This window comes from Muntiacus reevesi, chromosome 5 (genome assembly GCF_963930625.1).
Source record: "Muntiacus reevesi chromosome 5, mMunRee1.1, whole genome shotgun sequence".
Classification (NCBI taxonomy): Eukaryota; Metazoa; Chordata; class Mammalia; order Artiodactyla; family Cervidae; genus Muntiacus; species Muntiacus reevesi.
In genome coordinates, this window is record NC_089253.1 from 27982210 (window position 1) to 28003717 (window position 21508).

Here is a 21508-nt window from a genome sequence, read left to right on the forward strand (position 1 = left end):
ATCAAAAAGGGTGTGCATGCCAAGGGTTGGTGGGGTAATTTGAGTTCCAAACTGGAACACAGTTTGGCAGTTCCTTAAAAAGTGAAACATACACTTACAGTATGACCCAGTCATTTCACTCATAGGTTTTTATCCAAGAAAAACAGAGACATATGTCCACAAAAAGACTTACACCAGAATGTTCATAATAGCTTTATTTGCAATATTCAAATGCTGGAAATAACCCAAATGTCCATTAACAGGTGAATGAATAAGAAAATTATGGTATATCCATATAATGGAATACTACTCAGCAACAGAAAGGAATGAATATAGATACATGCAATAAAATGAATGAATATCTAGATAATTATACTGAATTTTAAATAAAGACAAAAAGAGTGCAGGCTTCACGATTCTATTTATACAAAATTCTAAAAAATGCAAACTAATCTACAGTGACAGAATCAGGTTGCCTGAAGATAGAGGGTGAAAGGAAGAGTGATGGACATGTAGACATGCTTGCTATCTGGCTTAATATCTTGTGGTGATGGTCTCACAGACATAAACATAAGTCAAAACCTAGCAAATTGCATAGTTTAACATGTACCGTTCACTGCATGCCAATTATCCTTCAGTAAAGCTGTGAATTTAATCTCAAGAGTGCAAGGTTGATTTAACATTTGAAAATCAATTCATGTAATTCATCACATTGACATAATAAAGGAGAAAACCATATAATCATCTCAATAGAGGCAGAAAACAAAAATAATTTGTCTTCAGAGAAATAACAAGAAAGCATCCCACAATTTAAAGTCATGAGCTTCCAGGTTGAAAGGGCCCACGGAGTATAAAGCAGAATGGATGAAAAAATACAGCTCACTCTAAGGCACATTACTGTAAAAGAAATGAGAAAGGAAAAAGAGAATATCCTCAAAGCTTCTAAAAAGAACCAAAAGAGAGTCACATATAAAAGACAAAGAATCAGAATGGATTTGGGGTTTCTCAATAGTAACTGAAAGCTGAAAGATAAGAGAATGGTACTATGCAATTCTGAGTAAATATTCCTTTGCAACCTAAAATAACTCTTATCAAGTCAAATTCTCAGTCATGTGTATGACAGGAAAATAAAAACACTCTCATCTGTTCTAACAAATACATTCCTTCTACCCTTTCTTAAGAATATACTGACTTTTTTTTCACCAGAACAAGAGAATACACCCAGAAAGATAAAAATATGGCAGTCAGGAGAGGAGAGAGAGGCAAGAAGAATTCCCAAGACAAGAGCTGTGCACTAGACCTAGAACACAACCATTAGTTTATAGAAGATAGAGGGTACAAGTTTTGATTTTTTTAATTGAATTAAAAGACTGATTTAAAAATATATATATGAGATTTAGAGTTCACTCGGAATTTGGAGTTGAACTAATGATAGATGTACAGGAGACTAAGCATATGAAAACCAAGGCAATTTTTCACTCCCAGTTGAGAGAGGAAGTATTTTTTTTAAAAAAAAACTCCATGATTCAGCAACAAAGAGTATTTACTCAGTTATACTCGTATGTATATATCCTCCTCCTCTGCCTCGCTCAGTCCTGGCCGACTCTTTCTGACCCCATGGACTGTAGCCCACCAGGCTCCTCTGTCCATGGGATTCTCCAGGCAAGATTACTGGAGTGGGTAGCCATTCTCTTTTCCAGGGGATCTTCCCGACCCAGGGATCAAGCCCAGCACTCTCGCACTGGACACAGATTCTTTACCACCTGAACCACCAGGAAGCCCAGTATGTATACATAAGACTGATTTAACGACAAATTGGTGACAAGAGGGAAGGCCAAATGGGAGTATTTGAGGTGATGCAAAAGAATTAAATCTTCTCTTCCATAATAGATAACAAACAAAATTGCTTTTTTAAATAGTCAAAGAAACAGCAATATAAAAGTGTTATTTAGGAAACTGTATATACCTACCAAAAAATAACTAAAAACAGTAGATGTGGCTGCCTCTGTGGAACAGGGAAAGGTAAGTTGGGGGCTGCTATATGTATTTTTTGTTAAGTCTCCTATTACTTTAAAAGTATGATTTGACTTTTAAAATTACGTACATGTGTCACTTTGATTTTATAAAAGCAAAAATGACTCTCTTTGCAGTCATAATCTTACAGCTTCTATTTCATTAAATTGGTTATAGTCACAAGGACAAGCATGAACAGGTTTGAAAGCAAATATAACTGATCCTTGGCAATGAACTAAGTAGAAGTAGAGATAAGAGGACTTGCTAGAGAGAGGCTGACCAGCCGTAGGGACACTGCATGCCAAGGGTGTTTGGTCACCATGTTTTACAGAAGGAATACAGAACATGGGTAACATAGCAAGTCATTTAAACTGAGATCAGTGAAAAGAGCTTCTACTGCAATGAATACAGATAATAAAGGAGGATGAAATAAAACAGCTTTAACCCATCCATTATTGCTACCCCATTCTTTTCCATGGGTTAGATGGAGAAAATTCTATGAGGAGATCAAGATCATCTTTCTCAGGGTCATTCAGTTTCCCTTGAAATATTAACCCTCTTGAGGGAAATCTGCAAGTGAGGATAAATTAGAGTCCTTTCGAAGGGGAGGCTATCATATATTTTTTTGGCTATATATTTTTTTTTAATATATATTTTTTATATATATTTTAATCCACAAAATGAGTTAGAAAGATGACAAAGGAGATAATAAAGCAGAATCTGCCTTTTGCACCATGACAGACCTGATTTCATTTCAGTAATGAAATGAAATTATTACTGCTTATCTTCTCCTTTGCATTTTGGGTGAGGACTCAACACTATCCATATAAGCACTGAAAGAGAAAAAAAAAAAGCACTCAGGAGTTCAAAACAGGACCCGAGACATCCTACATCCTTGCTAAGTAGGGTTGCAGCAAATTTCTGAGATTCAAAGTTTATTTTGCCCAGTCAATGAAGCCTCAAGGTTCTGAGTATTTTGAATAGCTAATTATTAGAAGAGTTAGAAAGGCTATATAGAGCCACCTTTCAACAAATCAACTGATTGCTGATCCCTCTGCTGTGCTATTTTGGGCAATGGTCTACAGACATATCGCCTGGTAAGGCAAATCTGGTTCTTGCCCTTCCCTGGACTCAATCCTGGAGCACCTAGAAAGATCAGATCCACCTCCCTCCCTCGTTTGCTGAGCCCACAGAATCGTGACAGCACTTCTTGATAGGGAATTGTCAGATCTGCTTTGCCACTAAAACTACAAAACTAAGCAGGGTAGAATGAGGCTTTGAGCAAGGACAGATCCATTATATGACTTAATAATACTTTTCTACATGTACATTCAGCTAGGAGGGGCATTTTGGAGCTCCTGTAACCTATGCAAATCAACTCAAAACAAGTATTCTCTTTACTGCTTTTTTCAGAAGCCTGTAGGCTATTTTCTTCCTTAGTGTCAGTAACCACAGACTATGACTCAGGTCCAGTCATATGCATGCCTGGTTGGTTAAGTTTCATAAAGAATTCCTCCTAGAGGATGGGAGGGAGGCCCAAGAGGGAAGGATATATATACATATAATTGATTCATTCTGCTATACAGCAGAAACGAACACAATATTGTAAAGTGATTGTATGCCAACAAAAAATAAATGAAAAAAAAAAAGAATTGCTCTCTATTACATGATGACCTCTTTATTATCTGGGCCCCAACTGTGGCCATTAGCCAGGCTTTGAGCTTGTTGCAAGTCTGTCAATACTCCTTTTGTAACTTTTTATTTCATATAGGAGCACAGCCAATTAACAATGTTGTGACAGTTTCAGGTGGGCAGCAAAGGAATTCAGCCAGGCATGTTGTCAACATTGTTTCTTGATGGGACTGAACTGTTCATTTTAGATGGGAAATCCTGGTTTTTTTTTAACCATCATTGTTTGAACACAAAAGAAGCCTGTGATACTCACCCTCCTGTCTGACTTCACATCACCTAATTCTGCACATTGTAGGACACAGATGAGCAACAGAAGTGACCTGCATTTACACTATTTTACAATCATTCCATTCACCTCATATGCCCTGGATATCCTCCTTCATCTTACTTTTCACTTCCTCCACAGTCCCTGCCTTCCCAGCAATGATGTCGAGCTTCGTTACATAATGGGGAAGACTGCTGTTACTGGATGCTTAAAAAAAAAATTTTTTTTAACTGGAATCCACAGCTCCTCAAGCCCTGTTAAGTGAGGGGCCCCAGAGGTACCTCAGTGTCAGAGTTGTTGCCATTTAGAGCCTCCATGTTTGGGTCCCTCCAGTCTTCTGAGAGTGAAGGGATGTAATTGTCTGTCAGAGCATCCCAAACCCTGTAAACAAAGAGAAGCTCTCATTAGCGCACATCTGTGGCATGGCCCCGCCTGGAGGAAGGAAGAGCTAGGCCGGGGGAGGAGAGAGGCTTCTGTGTGTGCCAGGCTGAGATCATCTGCCTTCCAGCATGTAGGAGTGAAGCAGCTTAAAAACTGAACTTCAGGCACTACCAGGAGAGAAGGAGCCAAGAGAATGGACCCTAGCCAGGAACTTCAGGGCCAAAAAAAAAAAAAAGGAGGAATTTCTCACCATTGAGATACCAATGGTAGCATCTACAATTAAAACACCGCTGACAATAAAGAAACTACTCCAGAACTAAATCTGCCCCTCAACCAAATGACTCCTGTTCTATGAATCTAAGAAATGCCCGCGTTTCCTTTCTTATGGGCAGAGAAGAAGGAGAGGAAGAGGGAGGAAGAGAGAGACAGACTGATCTGGGCAGATTTTCTGGCTGAATCTCATTAAGAACAGGGTCATTGTCTGGTTTATAGACACAGCTGATCCTTGAACAACACGAGTTTAAACTGTGAGCATCCACTTGCGTGGATATTTTTCCAAGGAATATTGTAGTACCAGTATTTTCATTTCACAGATCCTTATTTTAACTAAAAGTATGGGGGAAAGTTTGTATTAGTTTAGAGATCACAATTTGTGGAATCAAAAGAACTAGGGTTTGAGTCCTGATTCTCTTCAAACTGTTTCAGCTTCCTGCCCTTGTCATTTATCAATCCCTTTGTTTTAAAGGCAGACATAACAGAAAAATCCACTTCGTAAAGGCTGAGCACCCCTAATCCCCCATGTTGTTCACAGGTTAACTGTATTTCAGTTTCAGATGCCTATAATCCAAACAGTCAGGAATTAACTCCTTGACACCTAATGGAGGTAAGGGGATGATGCCAATGTTATTAAGTTTCTTATTACCCAAAATGTTCCAGGGACCCCAGGGTGGCACAACCCTGACCTCTAGGAATGCAGAGTCTAAGTTTGCCCTGTCTCCATCATAGAGACTCTAAGGAAAATATATGAAAGGAATCAATAAAGACACCAGTGTCTATACAATTAGCTTTTAGTGGGGGGAGATGGGGTCCCCTTTATTATACTTTTTTTAAAATTTCTGATAGGTACATTATAAAAAAGGGTATTCTACAATTCTTTTTGTTTGCTCACTATTTCAGAAAGGTTTTCTTGGGGAAAAAAAGTGGGAAGGGGATTGGGGAAAATCCTGAAGTCACAAACTTTCACACACAGGAAAATAAATAAATCAGTTAACAGCAAGAGTTAATGTAAATCAGTAAACCAAGCTCCTAAAATAATGCTATCCATGCAAGTCAGCAGCACTTGAGTTAATATGAAGTAATGAAATAATGAGGGCTCGATGCAATCTCCTTCAGATGCCTGTGCACATCAAAGAGGACTGATACCTGTGAAACAATACAAGAAGGGATGTTTTATTTAGATATACTAATATAAGGAAATAGCCATTTAAAAATAAGCAAACATGTACACATATGAATCAAATCCAAAACATGACAAAGTATGGTTAAGATGCTGAAAAGATAAGTGTACATTATATATATATAGCAAGTGTATAGATATATATACAAGTAGATATGTGTGTATATATATATGTCAAAGCACAGACATTAGATATCAGATACATAAAATGAGGGAGGGGAGTGTTCTTGACATATGTGAAATCTGGAATGATGTAATATACAAGTATATAAACAGGGAGATTTTCCTAGTTTTGTATGCACCAAATGCATACAATTTGGTGATGAAACAAAAGCAATCAAGAAAACACGATTTAATGGCACTGCTCTGGCTCTCCACTGATCCATTTTTTTCCCTACAATTATAAGGGAGCACTTGCACAGAGCTCATCAAGTGTTCATTAGACATTCATTCAGCAGGACTGAGAGTCTACATCTTAAACATGGGCGATAGTCCAGCCTCCATCAAGCACTATTAGAGCGTCATTAATCCAGCCTAATTCTAAATCCAAGTCTTGTTAGCATTCTAACACCAAGGAGCAAACACGACTTGCTATCTCCAAGACAAAAGATCAACGGACAAATCCTCCGTGCATCACGGCATTACACTCAGCCTTGAGAATGAACGGCATGCATGCAGGCACTGACCTTGAAGTCTGACCCTGCAGCAAGTGCCTGGAAAACTGATTCAGCAAAGCCCAAAACAGGCAGGAGCCTTCTCTGCCTCTCCTAGATAGGATGGAAGCTGGGACCTTGAACAGGGGACTACACACTTTCCAATGACCTTGAAACTACTTACATCTTTAAAGTGACACATGAAGATGCTCTAAAATCATTTAGGGCAGCAACTTTTCTCACCTGAGCCTTCACTGACAGACCCTGGATTTCACCTTCTAGTTCTAGATTTTTAGTGACAATTCCCTAAACCTTTCTCTCCTTGGGATTTCAAGCCATCCTTGTTCTCTTTCAAGTTTTCTCCTTCCTTTCTCATAGACATATTTTTTATCCTTTGAGGTTCATAAGCAATCTTTAGTAGAATGGCTCATCTCTTTGTCATCATTTGCACCCCTTCCCATATTCATTCAGTGCCCGTTTAACAATAATAACCATAGCAGCCAACCTTACTGAGCAATTACTAAACACAAGCCAGGCACTATCCTAAACTCTCTATGTGGGTCAATTCACTCATTTCTCACAGCAACACTGTAAAGCAGATGCGGAGGAAAAAAAAACTCTGAAACACAGAGAAGTTAATTAACTAATCTAAACTCACCCAGTAATAACAGGGGTAGGATATGAACCCAGGCAATACAGTTATACAGCCTATATTCCTAACCCACTCAACTATTCCAATTCTTTATAAATTGTATGATTCTCGTGAGCATCAGAACATACGCCAAGTTAAAAATCACAACCGAGAACAGCAGGGCAGCAGCCGCCTCTATGTGAAAGGTCTATAACTACATTATTCTGGACATGGTGCTTTCATCAATCTATGAGAGCAGAAATGGCAAGGTCAGCAGGCGTACATGCCTGCTTTCTGTTTAGATCTCCAGCCCAGGGAAGGGTAAATGGAAGGCAAAGGCAGGCTCACTGGCAGGCACGCAGTCCCGGGAATAAAGAGAGGCCTGGGAGGGGAAAACACAAAGCTTTCTGGAGGGGGAGAATGGGTTAGACTTTCGTCCCCAGAGAGGTTGTCCCTCCTATCCTAAGCAGGATCCTCGGGAAGAGATGTATTCCCTGTCAGAAGTACCCTGGGTGGACTGTAAAATTTCACTTCCTGAGAAGCATCCTCCTATTTACTCTTATCTATGGGAAAAGAGACTTTGAAAGCTATCCACTATTATCTTTCATCAAAAAAATGAAGGTTAAACAAGTTCCCTCAATTCTTGTTATTATGCTGTCATGACACCTGAAATCCAGTTTGTTCCCTCATGCATCCTCAGTTGCTTCAGTCATGTTCGACTCTTTGCAACCCATGGACTGCAGCCCATCAGGCTCCCGTGTCTCTGGAATTCTCCAGACAAGAATATGGCAGTGGATTACCATTTCCTACTACAGAGGATCTTCCCGACCCAGGGATTGAACTCGACTCTCTTATGTCTCCTGAATTTGCAGGCAGGTTCTTTACCACTAGTGCCAACTTTCCTCCATCCCTATAATAATAGAAATGCCTTTTCAAGTGCATAGTTTATACCTTGGGCTTATATGGTTGCAGAAGACTTGGGTTCGATCTCTGGGTAGGGAAGATTCCCTGGAGAAGGAAACGGTAATCTGCTCCAGTATTCTTGCCTGGGAAATCCCATGGACAGAGAAGCCTGGAGGGCTACAGTCCATGGGGTGGCAAAGAATAGGACACGACTTAATGACTGAGTACACACATATACCTGTAGAAATGACAAACTGTCTCTTACCATGGAGGGCTAGGGATTTGGGAAAAGATGATAGCAGAGGATGAGCAAACTGAACAGAATTCACTGGACAAGTGAAAATGACAGTGAAGGTCACTCAGTCGTGTCCAACTCTTTGTGACCCCATGGACTATACAGTCCATGGAATTCTCCAGGCCAGAATACTGGCATGGGTAGCCTTTTCTGACTTCAGGGGATCTTCCCAACCCAGGGATCGAACCCAGGTCTCCCACATTGCAGGTGGATTCTTTACCAGCTGAGCCACAAGGGAAGTTGGACAAGACGTGTACATTAAAATCTGGAACTGGCAACATAGTCATCAAGGCTACATCAATCCTGCTATACACACACACACAGAGCTATATTCATACTCCTGACACTATGGTAGACAGGGCAAAGTGCTCATTAGAATTCCAACTTGGTGACATCTCTTAGGCTGGCTACTGCCCTCATCCAGTGTTTCATTGGTTTCAAGTCAGGCCAATATCCTGGAGAAGGCAATGGCAACCCAGTCCAGTACTCTTGCCTGGAAAATCCCATGGACAGAAGAGCCTGGTAGGCTGCAGTCCATGGGGTCGCTAGAGGTCGGACACGGCTGAGCGACTTCACTTTCATTTTTCACTTTCATGCATTGGAGAAGGAAATGGCAACCCACTCCAGTGTTCTTGCCTGGAGAATCCCAGGGACGGGGGAGCCTGGCGGGCTGCCATCTATGGGGTCACACAGAGACGGACACAACTGAAGTGACTTAGCAGCAGCAGCAGCAGGCCAATATCCACACTTAGATGTGTGTGAACATGAGTATACTTTTGCTGTTAACGCTTAGGAATTACGAATTATTAACACACCAATGACTTTGAACAACTTTTTAGATTCTTTCAAGTGCTTCAGTAGAATCCACACTATGTCTGCCTTCCATATGGGGAAACTGAACCTCTGAGAAGAGAATTAACTTTCCTAAAAACCACAGCTATCTGTCGACTTTCCCTATCTGATTATTTAGGATTTACTTGTCTTCAACTTAAAGCATGGCTGACTACAATCTGTTTATTTATCATGCGAACTTGATTTTTATTTTTATTTCTTTTTATTTTTTTTATTTTTATTTTTTTTATTAGTTGGAGGCTAATTACTTCACAACATTTCAGTGGGTTTTGTCATACATTGATATGAATCAGCCATAGAGTTACACGTATTCCCCATCCCAATCCCCCCTCCCACCTCCCTCCACCCGATTCCTCTGGGTTTTCCCAGTGCACCTGGCCCGAGCACTTGTCTCATGCATCCCACCTGGGCTGGTGATCTGTTTCACCATAGATAATATATATGCTGACAAACTTGATTTTTAACATGACCTTTAACCCAGTAATTCTATCAGAGGAATAGGAAACTCAGTGTTCTCATATATTTGGCCTCTCTGTCACCAGGGTCCTTGTAAGAGGACAGACAGGAAAACCCAGAAAGGAATGAAATGGGGTGAAGGCTGACCATTCCCACTCAGTAGGCCTCCAGGTTGGACCTCTTATGACAAGGAAAGGGTGAGTCTACATATGCAGAGAAGAGATTCTGGAATATTTTCTAAATTTAAAAAACTGAAAATATATTTTCATACATATTGACTCTCTTTTAATGACTTCCATGCCCTGACAAGGCAGAGATAAGTTGATATCTCAGCCAATTCTCTTTGAGTCAAATAGTTATAAATGAAAACTTCGGGATTTCCCTGCCCATCCAGTGGTTACGGCCCTGTGCATCTAATGCAGGGGGTGCAGTTTTGATTCTTAGTCAAGGAAATAAAATCTCATCTGCCACATGGCAGGGCCAAGAGCAAGAAAAGAAAAAAAATCAAAACTTCAAAGGGAATCACTCCCCTTGCTTTCTGATTTGTGCTATCTTTCAGGAGATTACTTTGGCCAAGAATTTCATTGTTTTTGTTTGAAGCTTCCATTATGTAGTTCTAACCCATCCAAAACACTTGCAACTCATTGGTGGATGAAACCTCTAACTACCAAATCCTAGCAAGATTATTAGAACAAGAGAGCTGGGCTCAGAAGACTATTAACCAGGTTGGATATTAAATTATCTTTTTCTTTTACCCCATCATAATATTACAGTTGAAGTAGCTGAATGGGTGTCTATAAAACAAAGTGTGTAATTTGATTCAAATTTTTAAGCAGTAAAGTTTTAGATATGTATGAAACACAGTGAATGCCAGAAAGCACAGTATTACCATTTCTCTCCCCAGATTCTTCCCACCACACTATCCCCACATCATATTTTACCTCTAAAGAATTATTCAGCTTTCAGTCATTTAGCTGAGCAGTCAATGAGGCAGGCAGGATAAGACCAATAATCCCATGTGATGGTAATTAACATTGAGTAGCCTCTGCTAATGTGCTAGAAAACGGTAAGAACCTGGTTGTTGAACCTCTGTCCTCAATGAGGCAGAGGGTGGTTTAGACAAGGAGACATGATCTTTTGGAAGCAAAAGGAATTTTCAGAGCACACCCTGGGTGAGGTGAGAAATGAGGTTCTTAGCCAGTCCTTAGCCCCGCCTCATCAAAACTGAGCTCCAAAGGTTCCAAAGATGAGCACCCTCGCAGTGAACTAGAGTTAAGTGATGAGACCAAGGTCATACAGTGAGTTAGTGAGAGTGTAGAAATGACGATTCATAGTGTTTCTAGTCCATTGCGTGCTGCAGTGAACTATGGTCAAAGAAGCTCTGCATTATAATAAAACCCCAGAACCCTTCTTTTTTGATCTCGAGGAGTTGAGCAAATTGTAACAGGCTCAGAATCTAAAAAATCAGTTTGAAACTTAAAATTGAATTGAAACACATAGCCCACAGTCACAGTATTGGTCACCAGAGTGAAATGTCCTCTGTGATCGTACCTTCAGGCTAGCATTAATTAAAAAGAAAAGGAGGAAATGCATTACATGTACCTATGAGGCTAGCTATTATTGCTCATCCAGGTCATTCAATATTCATTCAAAAAACATGATTTGATCACTTACTACATACCATGCACTGTGTCAGATACTGGAGACAGAATAACGAGTAAGACAGACAGACAGCCCTAAGATTCAAAGAGATACAGTCTCAGTAGTTTTCAAATAAGCAACTATCTGCCAAATATAATCAGGTTCAATCTTGTAGTGCAGAGATTCCCAGTCTTTTTGGCACCAGGGACCAATTTTGTACAAGATAATTTTTCCACAGACCGAGAGTAGGAAAGATGGTTTGGGGATGACAAACGCATTTCATTTACTGTGTACTTTATTTCTAATCTAATGCCACCACTGATCTGACAAGAGGTACCAGTCCACAGCCTGTAGGTTGGGGACCTCTGCTGTAGAAGGGGTCTTCTTCCCCCACTTACTTATGAGCAACTTTTCCCACCCAAGTACATAAAAAAAGAGAAACCAAAAGTGCAGTTGCTCCAAACTTCCACTACCAACTACTCGACATTTCTTGTGTGATCCCTAAAGAACAGTTGATACATATTTTATCCCTATGAGGAATTTATGCCTGTTTTTACTAAATACCCCAAACACCTTCTTTAATTCATACAACAAACACTCTCTTCTCTTTCTAGTCCCTCCTTGAACAGCACTTTTCTCAAATCTCTGTTCCTGACTTCTGTTAAGACCCTGGAAGGTGACTATTAAGTGACACAGGGAATACTCAAAAGCTACTTCACCTGCTTGTCCTTTATTTTGTCCAGGGTAATTCCCCAATCTCTTGGTTCAGTGTTCATGCTTTCTTATTTGGACCTGTCTTAACTTTTGCAGATAATCTTTCTAGTGCTGAGGGGGTATAAACAACTTGGAGATTTTCACAGTTCTGGTGTTTTGTAAAGCAAATTGTTTCAACAACATAGTTCCTCTTAGTTCATTTTTTTTCTTGCCCTTATCTCTAATATCTGGAAGGATTATTATGATATAAAGAAAGCTGAAAATGGACAGACCCCCAAATTTCCCATGCTCCTGAATTTTGATTTTGTATCTAGGGAAATCTCTTTCCTAAAAATACTTTATTCCTTTGTGGTTTCAACTTTAAGAAAAACTCTAAAAAAAAAAAAAAAGAAAAGAAAACTCTACAGGTACTTTAAAGGGATATAATGGAACAACGTCAGCAGTTACCAGGGAGCGGTCTCAGTGATACAAAAACATAAGTAATACGACATAAACCCAAGGACAGAAACTCGCTCCATGTCAAGGAGCCCCAGACCCCAGGGCTCTAATCTGAGACAACAGAGAACAACTGAGATGCCTTACTCCTCATCCTGCAGGGTCTCCTCCTCCTCTTGAATCTGGAACTGGTTCTTCACTGGAGCGAGGTTCTCGGTCTTGGCGTTGTAGTTCCGAAAGCAGACATTGAGCTTCTCATCAAATTCATTCACCAGGTCCTCCATGGACTTGAAGCTGATGATTTCAGAAGAAAAATTCTCCAGCTCAGATAGGGAGGGGTCCTCAAGGTGGTGGGGAGATGAGCCGTAGAAACACCGGGGCTTCTCCTCCGGGTCTTCCGAGCAGCAGGGCCGAAGGTCCTCAAATTCTTCATCCAAACTCACCAGTGGGGCCTCCATCCTTGCACAGCAATCAGAAAACTGCAATGTTCAGGATTCGTATATCTGGAAGAAATAGACACGGTAATGTGAGTTTGGACTGGGCTTTTATGCCAGCTCTGTTGAGGAGCCACAATCACTTATTACATAATCACTCATTACTCTCAGCCCCTAAAAGCAAACATCCTACTTTGCTGGCTCCATTGTCTGTGCTTCCTCACTATTATACCCTTAAGGGGTTCGAATGTCATTATCAGTGTGAATAATGCTAACTTAATAAGCATGCATTTTGGAGACACACCTGCTTCCCATTCCCTGCCCCCCAAAACAAAGCCTAACCTTAACAAAGGTGAGGGATGCAGCCCCCCTAGACCAGACTGCCTAGGTGTGCATCTGCTCAGCTCCTTAGCTCCCTGCCCGGCTGTGATTGTAGCAGTAGTTTAACTTCTCTGTGCTCCTCTTTTATTCTCCTTGAGACAGAAATAACAGCAGGACCTACCTCAAAGGGCTGTCCTAAAGTTTAAAGGAGTAAATACAGGTAAGTGCCTAGAACAGTGCCTGGGAGATAATAAATGTTGATGTTGTTCAATTTATGTTCCTTGTATTATGATGGTGATGATTAACAAAAGTCTATAACCTCAACCATGTGCTCTCAAAACTGGGAGCTTTGTGGGACTTCCCTGCTGGTCCAGCGGCTAACACCAGATCCCACAAGCCAAAACTAAGAGTCTGCGTGCTGCAACTAAAGATCCTGCATGCTGCAACTAAGACCCGACACAGCCAAATAAACAATTTTTTAAAATTTTAATAAATATTGAAAAGGAACTTCCCTGGCGGCCCAGTAGTTGGGACCCCACACTTCCAACGCAGGGGGAATGGGTTTGATTCCTGCTCAAGGAACTATGATCCCACATGTGGTACAGCAGAGCCAAAACAAATAACCTGGAAGTTTTCCATGACTTACTCGGTGGCAAAATCTGCTATGACCTAAACTCATTTGGCAACTAAACCTGATCTACATGCTTATAGAGCTGTTTATGGTTTTAATGTATCCCATTTGGTGTGTTTTGCTGCAGAAATTTTAATTTTTTTTTTAATTATAGAGATGGCTGCCCCAGCCCCCAGGGGAATGATATGCAGAATATGCACTCTATTACTGCGTTCCAAAACCTGAGATCATCTAAATTCTGAAACACGCCTGGCCCCAAGGGTTTTGGACAGGGCTCATGGACCTGGGTATTACTATTCTCACCAATAAATGGTGGACTAATAGAGCACTAATACAGACTTTCCATACAAACACCTGAGTTTCTTCCAGACACACAGCTTATGTCTGGAACTAGAAGAGTGGATTAGTGACCTGTAAGAGACTACCCGTGTCCTCCAAAGCCAGACTCCACAGCCACCTGGGGCACTGCACCCCAGAAAGCTGTACATTCAGGCCTCCTTTCATTTCCCAATAGCTCCGGGCCTTCAGCTGTGATTTATCCATCTGTATGTATATAACCAAGCCCTTCCCCAATTTTAATTTAAATTCCTCGAGGACACGGACATCCTCTGGATACCCTCCACGGTTTCTAGCACACACGGCCTGCGGCGAGGCAATCAATCAATGTGTGCTCACTGACAAATGATCTTCCGTCCCCCTCACATAGTTTTCATTTTCCACTGCAGGCAGCCAGCACAAGCTTATTGTCTATTATGCCCTTCTCTACCTACTCCGTTTCCTTCCCTGGAACACAGCAAGGCAACCAACTTCTATCTCTTATCTGTGTGATGACTGATCCAGTCAGATGCTTAAATTGGAACCACTACCCAAGGAGAAGCAAACAGAGCAAAAACCATCCTCCACCCCTACCTTTAAAACTAAAATCTACATAAGCAAGGCAGATGGCATGCCAGGTAAGGACTTAGACAGTTCTTCCTGGGATTTTACTGAGATTGAGTCAGTTACCACCACATCTCATCAAAACCCATTCTGAGTATTTATAGTTTGCAAAGGCAACGTAATAAGACCTCAGAATACAAAAAGATACAGAAGCAGCATGACAGCTTAGAAAGAACACAGGGTCAAGAGTCAACAGACCTGCCAATGCCTGACTGAGTGAGAAGTACTGTGGGTCTTGACTTCCTCAACTGTTAAAAAGAAAGTGTTAAAAAAAATGTTGGTATAGAGCTAATACTTTTGGAAGTCACTTTTAATAACATATTAACATAATTAATAATTTAACTGTATATTTTAATAATATAGTTTAATCTAATATATCTAAAATATTACCATTTCAATATCTAATCCAAATGTTTAAATATTACTGAGACATTTGACACTCTTTTTTCATACTGTCTTCAAAATATAGTGTATATTTTACATTCACATTATGTCTCCATTTGGACCAGTCAAATTTCAAGTGTCCAACAGCCACGTATGGCTAGTGGCTACCATATTGGACACCCCAATTATTAAGCAATACACAACTAATTGCCAGTTAGAGGCGCCTCACCTATGGTCAACAGACTCCTGAGGGATTTGTGAATACACCATATTTCATTTTTTGCATTTAAAAGCATATTTCAGGGAATTCTCTAGTGGTCCAGTGGTTAAGACTGTGAGTTTCCACTACTGGGGGCACAGGTTTGATCCCTGTTTGGGGCACTAAGATTCCACATGCTGCTCAATGTGGCCAAAAAAAGAGAGAGAGATAAAATTACATTCAGAGAAAGATCACGAAGGACTCCTCTACATTGCTAAAGTGGCTCATCACACAGGAAAGATTAGGAATCCCTGAGTGCCAAAAGAGTGAGTTTAGAAAAGGTCACTCAGTGTGACAGAAATAAGGAAAGGTTTGCAGATGAGAAGTTTGTGTTGAGAGAGGAAGGACTCTGATGATTAAGCACCTGGAACCCAGGTTCCCATTCTGGTCCTATCACTTCCCAACTTTGAGACTCTGGGCAAATTATAAACCTCTTGGACTTTATTTCCTCATCTATAAAACAGGGTTTAAAATAGTGCTTATATTGGAGGTTGCTTTGTGCAGTAAATGAGACAATCTTTGAAGGTGTTAAGCACAATGTATGGAATGCATGAAGTGTCCCAAAATGTCAATAATATTAGGGAAGCAAAGATAGTTACATGAAAATGTGAGGTGACAGTGCTTCAAGTAAAAGAAAAACTATCCTTGCCAAAATATTTCCTGTGTGATGCTTCAGAATATTTATCAAAAGAGAGAACTATCGCAGCACGAATGGTATCATGCTTTTTACTAAGGCACTCCTGCTATTTTCAATTCATGTGGTCAAAGCCTCTCAGATCACTGGTTCCATTTCAGCAAGACATGAAAGCTACCTAGCTGGTATTCCAAATATTCACACTTCCTTTAAATCTGTACTCTTTCTGGAGGGGAGAAGGGAGCTGGCATGAGAAGGCACACCAAGGAGGATGTTGACTGCAAACAACAGAATCTATCCCATCAACCAGTAACAAGAGGGCAGCCCAATCGGAATCTAAGACTATGACTGAGTTTTGAGTGACGGCAACAAGGAAGATTATTCTGAAAGCATCTGTCTTCAGCACAGGCTCTAGAGAAAATGGATTCACCTAGAAGATTATAAAAGAAGAAATGGATATCACCACTCACTCCGGAGTTCAGAAACATGATCACTGGGAAACTCACAATATAGCCTGATTTCTTTTCATCAACTCACTCGCTCCCCAAGCACCAAGAAGGTCTGCATGATTGACCAGCTGCGGATGAAGCTAAAACTGAAAGCTCTTGACACCCAAACTGAGCCCAGATTTGTAGAAAGAGCCCGGGCTGTGGCAGAGGAGGTGAGAGGCAAGCACCTGGCCCACCTCAGCTTCAAGTAGGGCTCCCTGAATTGGGGCTGGCTGTCCTCAAACGGTGCCGCTTCTCTCCTCCCTTCCCCTTTCTCTCTTAGTGGGGGGCCTCTGCCCCCAAATGAGATGTCCTGCTCTTGTATCTTGGCAAGCTCATGCCCGTCTTCAACCACAGCTCATTTCAGAAGCTTCCTTCCCTTAAAGCTGGGGTGAATTCAATTGAGAGTTTATCCTCCTTCTCCGTACTTCTAAAATCAACTTGAGGAAAAATAAAAATGAAGAATAGCGGAAAAAAGGAATCCTAGGAGGGTGATCTTGTCTTTTTCTCTTTATCATAGAACGAGAGCGCAGGACGACAGTTTGCTTACGTCCTATTCCGTTTACTTCGGCTCCCAAGAGACGGTGTAATTTGGAAAAGAAAGGACCGCGCTGAGCTTAACGGAGACCCAGTAGGAAACACAGAAGCCTCTCGCGTGCAGCACGATACACGGTCGCCGCCGCAGCTCAGGCTGCGGGTACCGGTTTCCCAGAGCCTGATCAGCCGAGCAGAGCAGCAAAGAATTCACCGTGCCTCCCCCTGCCGGGCCTCTGCATCTCCACACAGGCTCCACTCCATCCCCCCTTCTTCCCACTACTTGCCCCAGAGATCAAATGATTCTATATGCCCACCGCCCTCCAAACCATCCCCAAAGCTGACCGTCCACTGACCCACCTTCGGTTTCCCACTGCTCCTCAGCAAAACCCAGTGCCAAGCCGCACCTTCGGACGGAGAGTATTTCACCGCATAGAAGTCAGCAACCTCTTTGTAGTTCTGCTTCCCCCCCTTCTCCCTCCTGCTGCTCCATCCACCCTCATCCCACATCCCCTCCCCCAGGCTGCCGGGGTAAAGAAAGGCCCCTCCAAGCAGCACAAAGCCTGGCGCTCCGAGGAAGCCGGGCTCACCCCGCGCAGGCCGCACGCATACTCCACGGCCACGGCCCTTTCGGCCCAAACAGACCCGGACGCGGGGGACGGGGCGGTGGAAGGGGGTTCAGGAGGTGGTGTCGCGGCGAGGAGGGAAGGGACGAGCAAGACAGGAGAAGACAGGGCGGTGACAGGCCCCCGGGGGGCTCTGTCGGATGCTCCCCCAGCCCCCAGAGGCCCTGGGCCCACAGGATCGCAGTGCACCCCCACTAGCATCACACTCGTCCTTCCCCCGACCTGTTCGTGGTAAAACAATCGCTCCGCCGGGTCTGCGGCAGCTGCCAGTGGTTCTGACACTGCAGGAATGCACGGTCCTGGGGAAAGGCTCGGCATCCCAGGGAGGGGCGCGGGCGGGCTGAGGGCCAGGTTCTTAGAGGCAAAGAAGATGCTGGGGCGTGCAAGGGAGCTGGACCAGATGACGGTCCTGGGAGGAGGTACCGACCCACCGCTCCAGCACCACCAGGCAGCGTCCCCTGCCTCCCCCAGCCCCCAAACCAGGCAGCCTCCCGCCACACACACACACACACACACCACACACACACACACACACACTACACACACACTACACACACACACACACACACACACCCCACACACACACACGCCTGGCTGGTGGGCCGCGGCTCTGAGGATGCTCAAAGTGCGGGTCTTCCCGACTTCCCCGACCCCCGGGCACGGCAGCCCACCCTACTCTCCCGCGAAGGGCTGGGCAGGAGGGCGACGGCCCTCGGACTCTCCCTTTTCGATTCCAGGATGGGACAGGATGGGGTGCGGAGAGTCGGTGCCCCCAGCCCTGCCCACCGGAGCATCCCAAGTCGCGCGGGGCCTCCTTCACCAACCCGGTCCACCCCCCACCCACGGTAGTGGGTCGGTCCGGACTAAAGGTCGCCCCCCGCGACGGCACCTGTGCGGGTCCTGGCAGAGGGAGGCGGATCGCAGGGCTCAGCTGGACACCCCCATCCAAGGGCCGCGGCGAGCGGCCGGAGCGCAGCGGCAGCGGCAGCGGCAGCGGCGAGCCAGCGAGCGCTCCCCCCGCAGCTCCGCGGGCGCCCGGCTCTCGGCTCCCCTCCTCCACTCCGCCCCCTCCGCCCCCTCCCCGCGCTCGTGCCCGGGCTCCGGGGAGGGGGGGCGAGGGTGGCGCGCGGCGGGCACCCGCACAGCGGGCACGCGCAGGACCCGGACGTCATCTTCTCGTTAACATTCCTTGCTTTCCTTGGTGCATGTGGCTTGCCTTTATGAATATTTATGACTACTATTTCTCTTTTCTCCCCCCTACCCTTTAGCGCTGGCCTTTCTGCTTCACTCATGAATATTCAGAAGCTCAAGATGCGTACTTGCAGTAACTCCCAGTGTGGGTTTCTCACCGGGAGGGCCGGGCACTGTAGCTTCATCATGAAAGCGTAGGCGGGTGGCCGAATGGATGGGCGGGGTGCGCAGGCGGATGCCCGCAGACACACTCAAAGACCTCCCTGGACTTTCTGGACTCCCCGTTTTATTCTGCTGGGGACTGGCATGAGCAAGCTGAGGCATGCCTACAACCCACTCGAGGTTTCAAAAGTAATAAACGCTTTTAGCACCCAAAGATGCAGGGTAGGGTCTGGCTTCAGGCCAAGAAAGCTGCAAACATTTCCACTATCCATCTGCAGGACTTTTTCTTGGGTCCCACACAAAAACTCTGTACCAGTTAAACATTAACCCCTCAGTCCTTCTCTGCAGCCCCTGGTAACCACCATTTTACTTTCTGTCTCAATGAATTTGGCTATTCTAAGTACTTCTTGTCAGTGGAATCATTTGTCCTTTTGTGTCTGTCTTATTTTCCTTAGCATAAGGCTTTCAAGGCATATAGCATGTGGAAGCATTCTATTTCCGTTTAAGGCTGAGTGATATTCCATTGAATATACATAAAACAAGCTTCCCAGGTGACTTAAGTGGTAAAGAATCCACCTGCCAATGCAAAATGCTCAGGCAGGAGACGCGGGTTCCATCCCTAGGTTGGGGAGATCCCCTGGAGGAGGAAATGGCAACCCACTCCAGTATTCTTGCCTAGAGAATCCCATGGAGGGAGGAGCCTGCTGGGCTACAGTCTATGGGGTCATGAAAGAGTCAGACCCATCCATTGTTTCATCTATGGACACCTGGGTTGTTTCTGCCTTTCAGTTGTTGAACATAGGGGTACACTTTTCAGGCAACATTTTAAAAATATTGTGCTATGACCTGTGCTAGATGTTGCGGAGGTAAAAATTCAGGTCTGACTTCAAGAGGTGCAGAATTTAGTCTATCAATTTCCAAACTCTGCTACTTGGAACCAGTAGTGACTGAAAAGCCTTTCCCCAAATTTATATCCACCAAAACCTCAGAATGTGACCTTTTTGGAAACAGGATCTTTGCAGATATAGTTAGTTAAAAAGAGGCTATAGTGGATTAGGGTGATCCTAAATGCAAGGAGATCCAACCAGTCCATCCTAAAGGAGATCAGTCCTGGGTGTTCATTGAAAGGACTGATATTGAAGCTGAAACTCCAATACTTTGGCCACCAGATGAGAAGAGCTGACTCATTTGAAAAGACCCTGATGCTGGGAAAGATTGAGGGCAGGAGGAGAAGGGGACAACAGAGGATGAAATGGTTGGATGGCATCACCAACTCAATGGACATGAGTTTGGGTAAGCTTTGGGAGTTGGTGATGGACAGTGAGGCTTGGCATGCTACAGATCCTGGGGTCACAAAGAGTCAGTACACGACTGAGTGACTGAACTGTACTGAAATGCAATGACCGATATCCTCATAAGAAGAAAGGACACAGAGAAATAGGAAAGAAGCTACGTGATGATGGAGGAGATTAGAGTGATACAACTATCAGCCAAGAGACACCAAAGAATGCCAGGAGCCACAGGAAGCCAAGAAGAGGAAAGGAAGCATTCTTTCCCAGAAACTTCAGAGGGTGCAAAGCCCTGCTGACACCTTGATTTTGGACTTCTAGTCTCCAGCACCGTGAGACTGTAAATTTCTCCTGTTTTAAGCCATCAGTTTATGGTAATTTGTTACGGCAATGCCAGGGAACTAACACAGACTTTGGTGGTGGAGTGCTCCTGTAACAAATATTTAGGACTTCCTTGGTGATCTAGGCTTCCCTGGTGGCTCAGACGGTAAAGAATTTGCCTGCAATGCAGGAGACCTGGATTCAATCCCTCGGTTGGGAAGATCCCCTGGAGGAGGTCATGGCAACCCATTCCAGTATTCTTGCCTGGAGAATCCCATGGACAGAGGAGCCTAGAGGGTTACAGTCTATGGGGTCACAAAGAGTCGGACACGACTGCGCGGTTACAGTCTATGGGGTCACAAAGAGTCGGACATGACTGAGCGGCTAACACACACTGTCCCTGGTGGTCCAGTGGTGAAGACTGAGTTTCTAATGCATGGGGGATGGATTCCATCACTGGTGGGGAACTAATACCCCACATGCTGCACAGTGCAGCTAAAAAAAAAAAAAAAAAAAAGAATTTAATGTGGAAATGGCTTTGGAATTGGGAAAAAGATAGAAGCTAAAAGAACTTTGAGACACATGACAGAAAAAGCCTAGGTTGCCTTGAAGACATTGTTGGTAGAAACATGGGTTAAAAGGCAATTCTGGCAAATGGTCAGGAAAAAAAAAAAAGATGAATTATAGAGAAAGCTTCTATCATCATAGAGAGTACCTGTATTGTCATGGACAGAATGTTGCTTAAAATATGAATGCTAAAGTGCATCTCATAGTTATGTTCTCAGATGGAAATGAGGAACACGTTATTAGAAACTGGACAAAAGGCAGTCTGGCTAGAAAGGGGCAGAAAGCGTGGCTGGAATGTCTTTTGCTGTTGAGTGGTGAGTAGATTTGTAAGCAATGGACTTAGATATTTATCTGAGGAGATG

General features: G+C 43.5%; 1 protein-coding gene across 4 annotated transcripts in view; it reads right to left on the reverse strand.

The window, feature by feature from the left end:
- Window positions 1-19039, reverse strand: part of FEZ1 (fasciculation and elongation protein zeta 1) — a 43041-nt gene extending 24002 nt beyond the window's left edge. Inside the window, exons 1-4 of one of the 4 annotated variants that reach the window (XM_065936523.1) lie at window positions 17839-18060; window positions 17351-17397; window positions 12514-12869; window positions 4231-4330 (exon numbers count right to left, since the gene is read on the reverse strand). In XM_065936523.1, coding sequence (XP_065792595.1) covers window positions 4231-4330; window positions 12514-12824 — 411 coding nt within the window. In that variant the 5' untranslated portion in view covers window positions 12825-12869; window positions 17351-17397; window positions 17839-18060. Of the gene's footprint in view, window positions 1-4230; window positions 4331-12513; window positions 12870-17350; window positions 17398-17838; window positions 18061-18505; window positions 18663-18935 lie in introns of those variants that run through there. The other 3 variants (XM_065936522.1, XM_065936520.1, XM_065936524.1) reach the window with 3 other exon arrangements.
- Between the last annotated feature and the right edge of the window lie 2469 nt (window positions 19040-21508).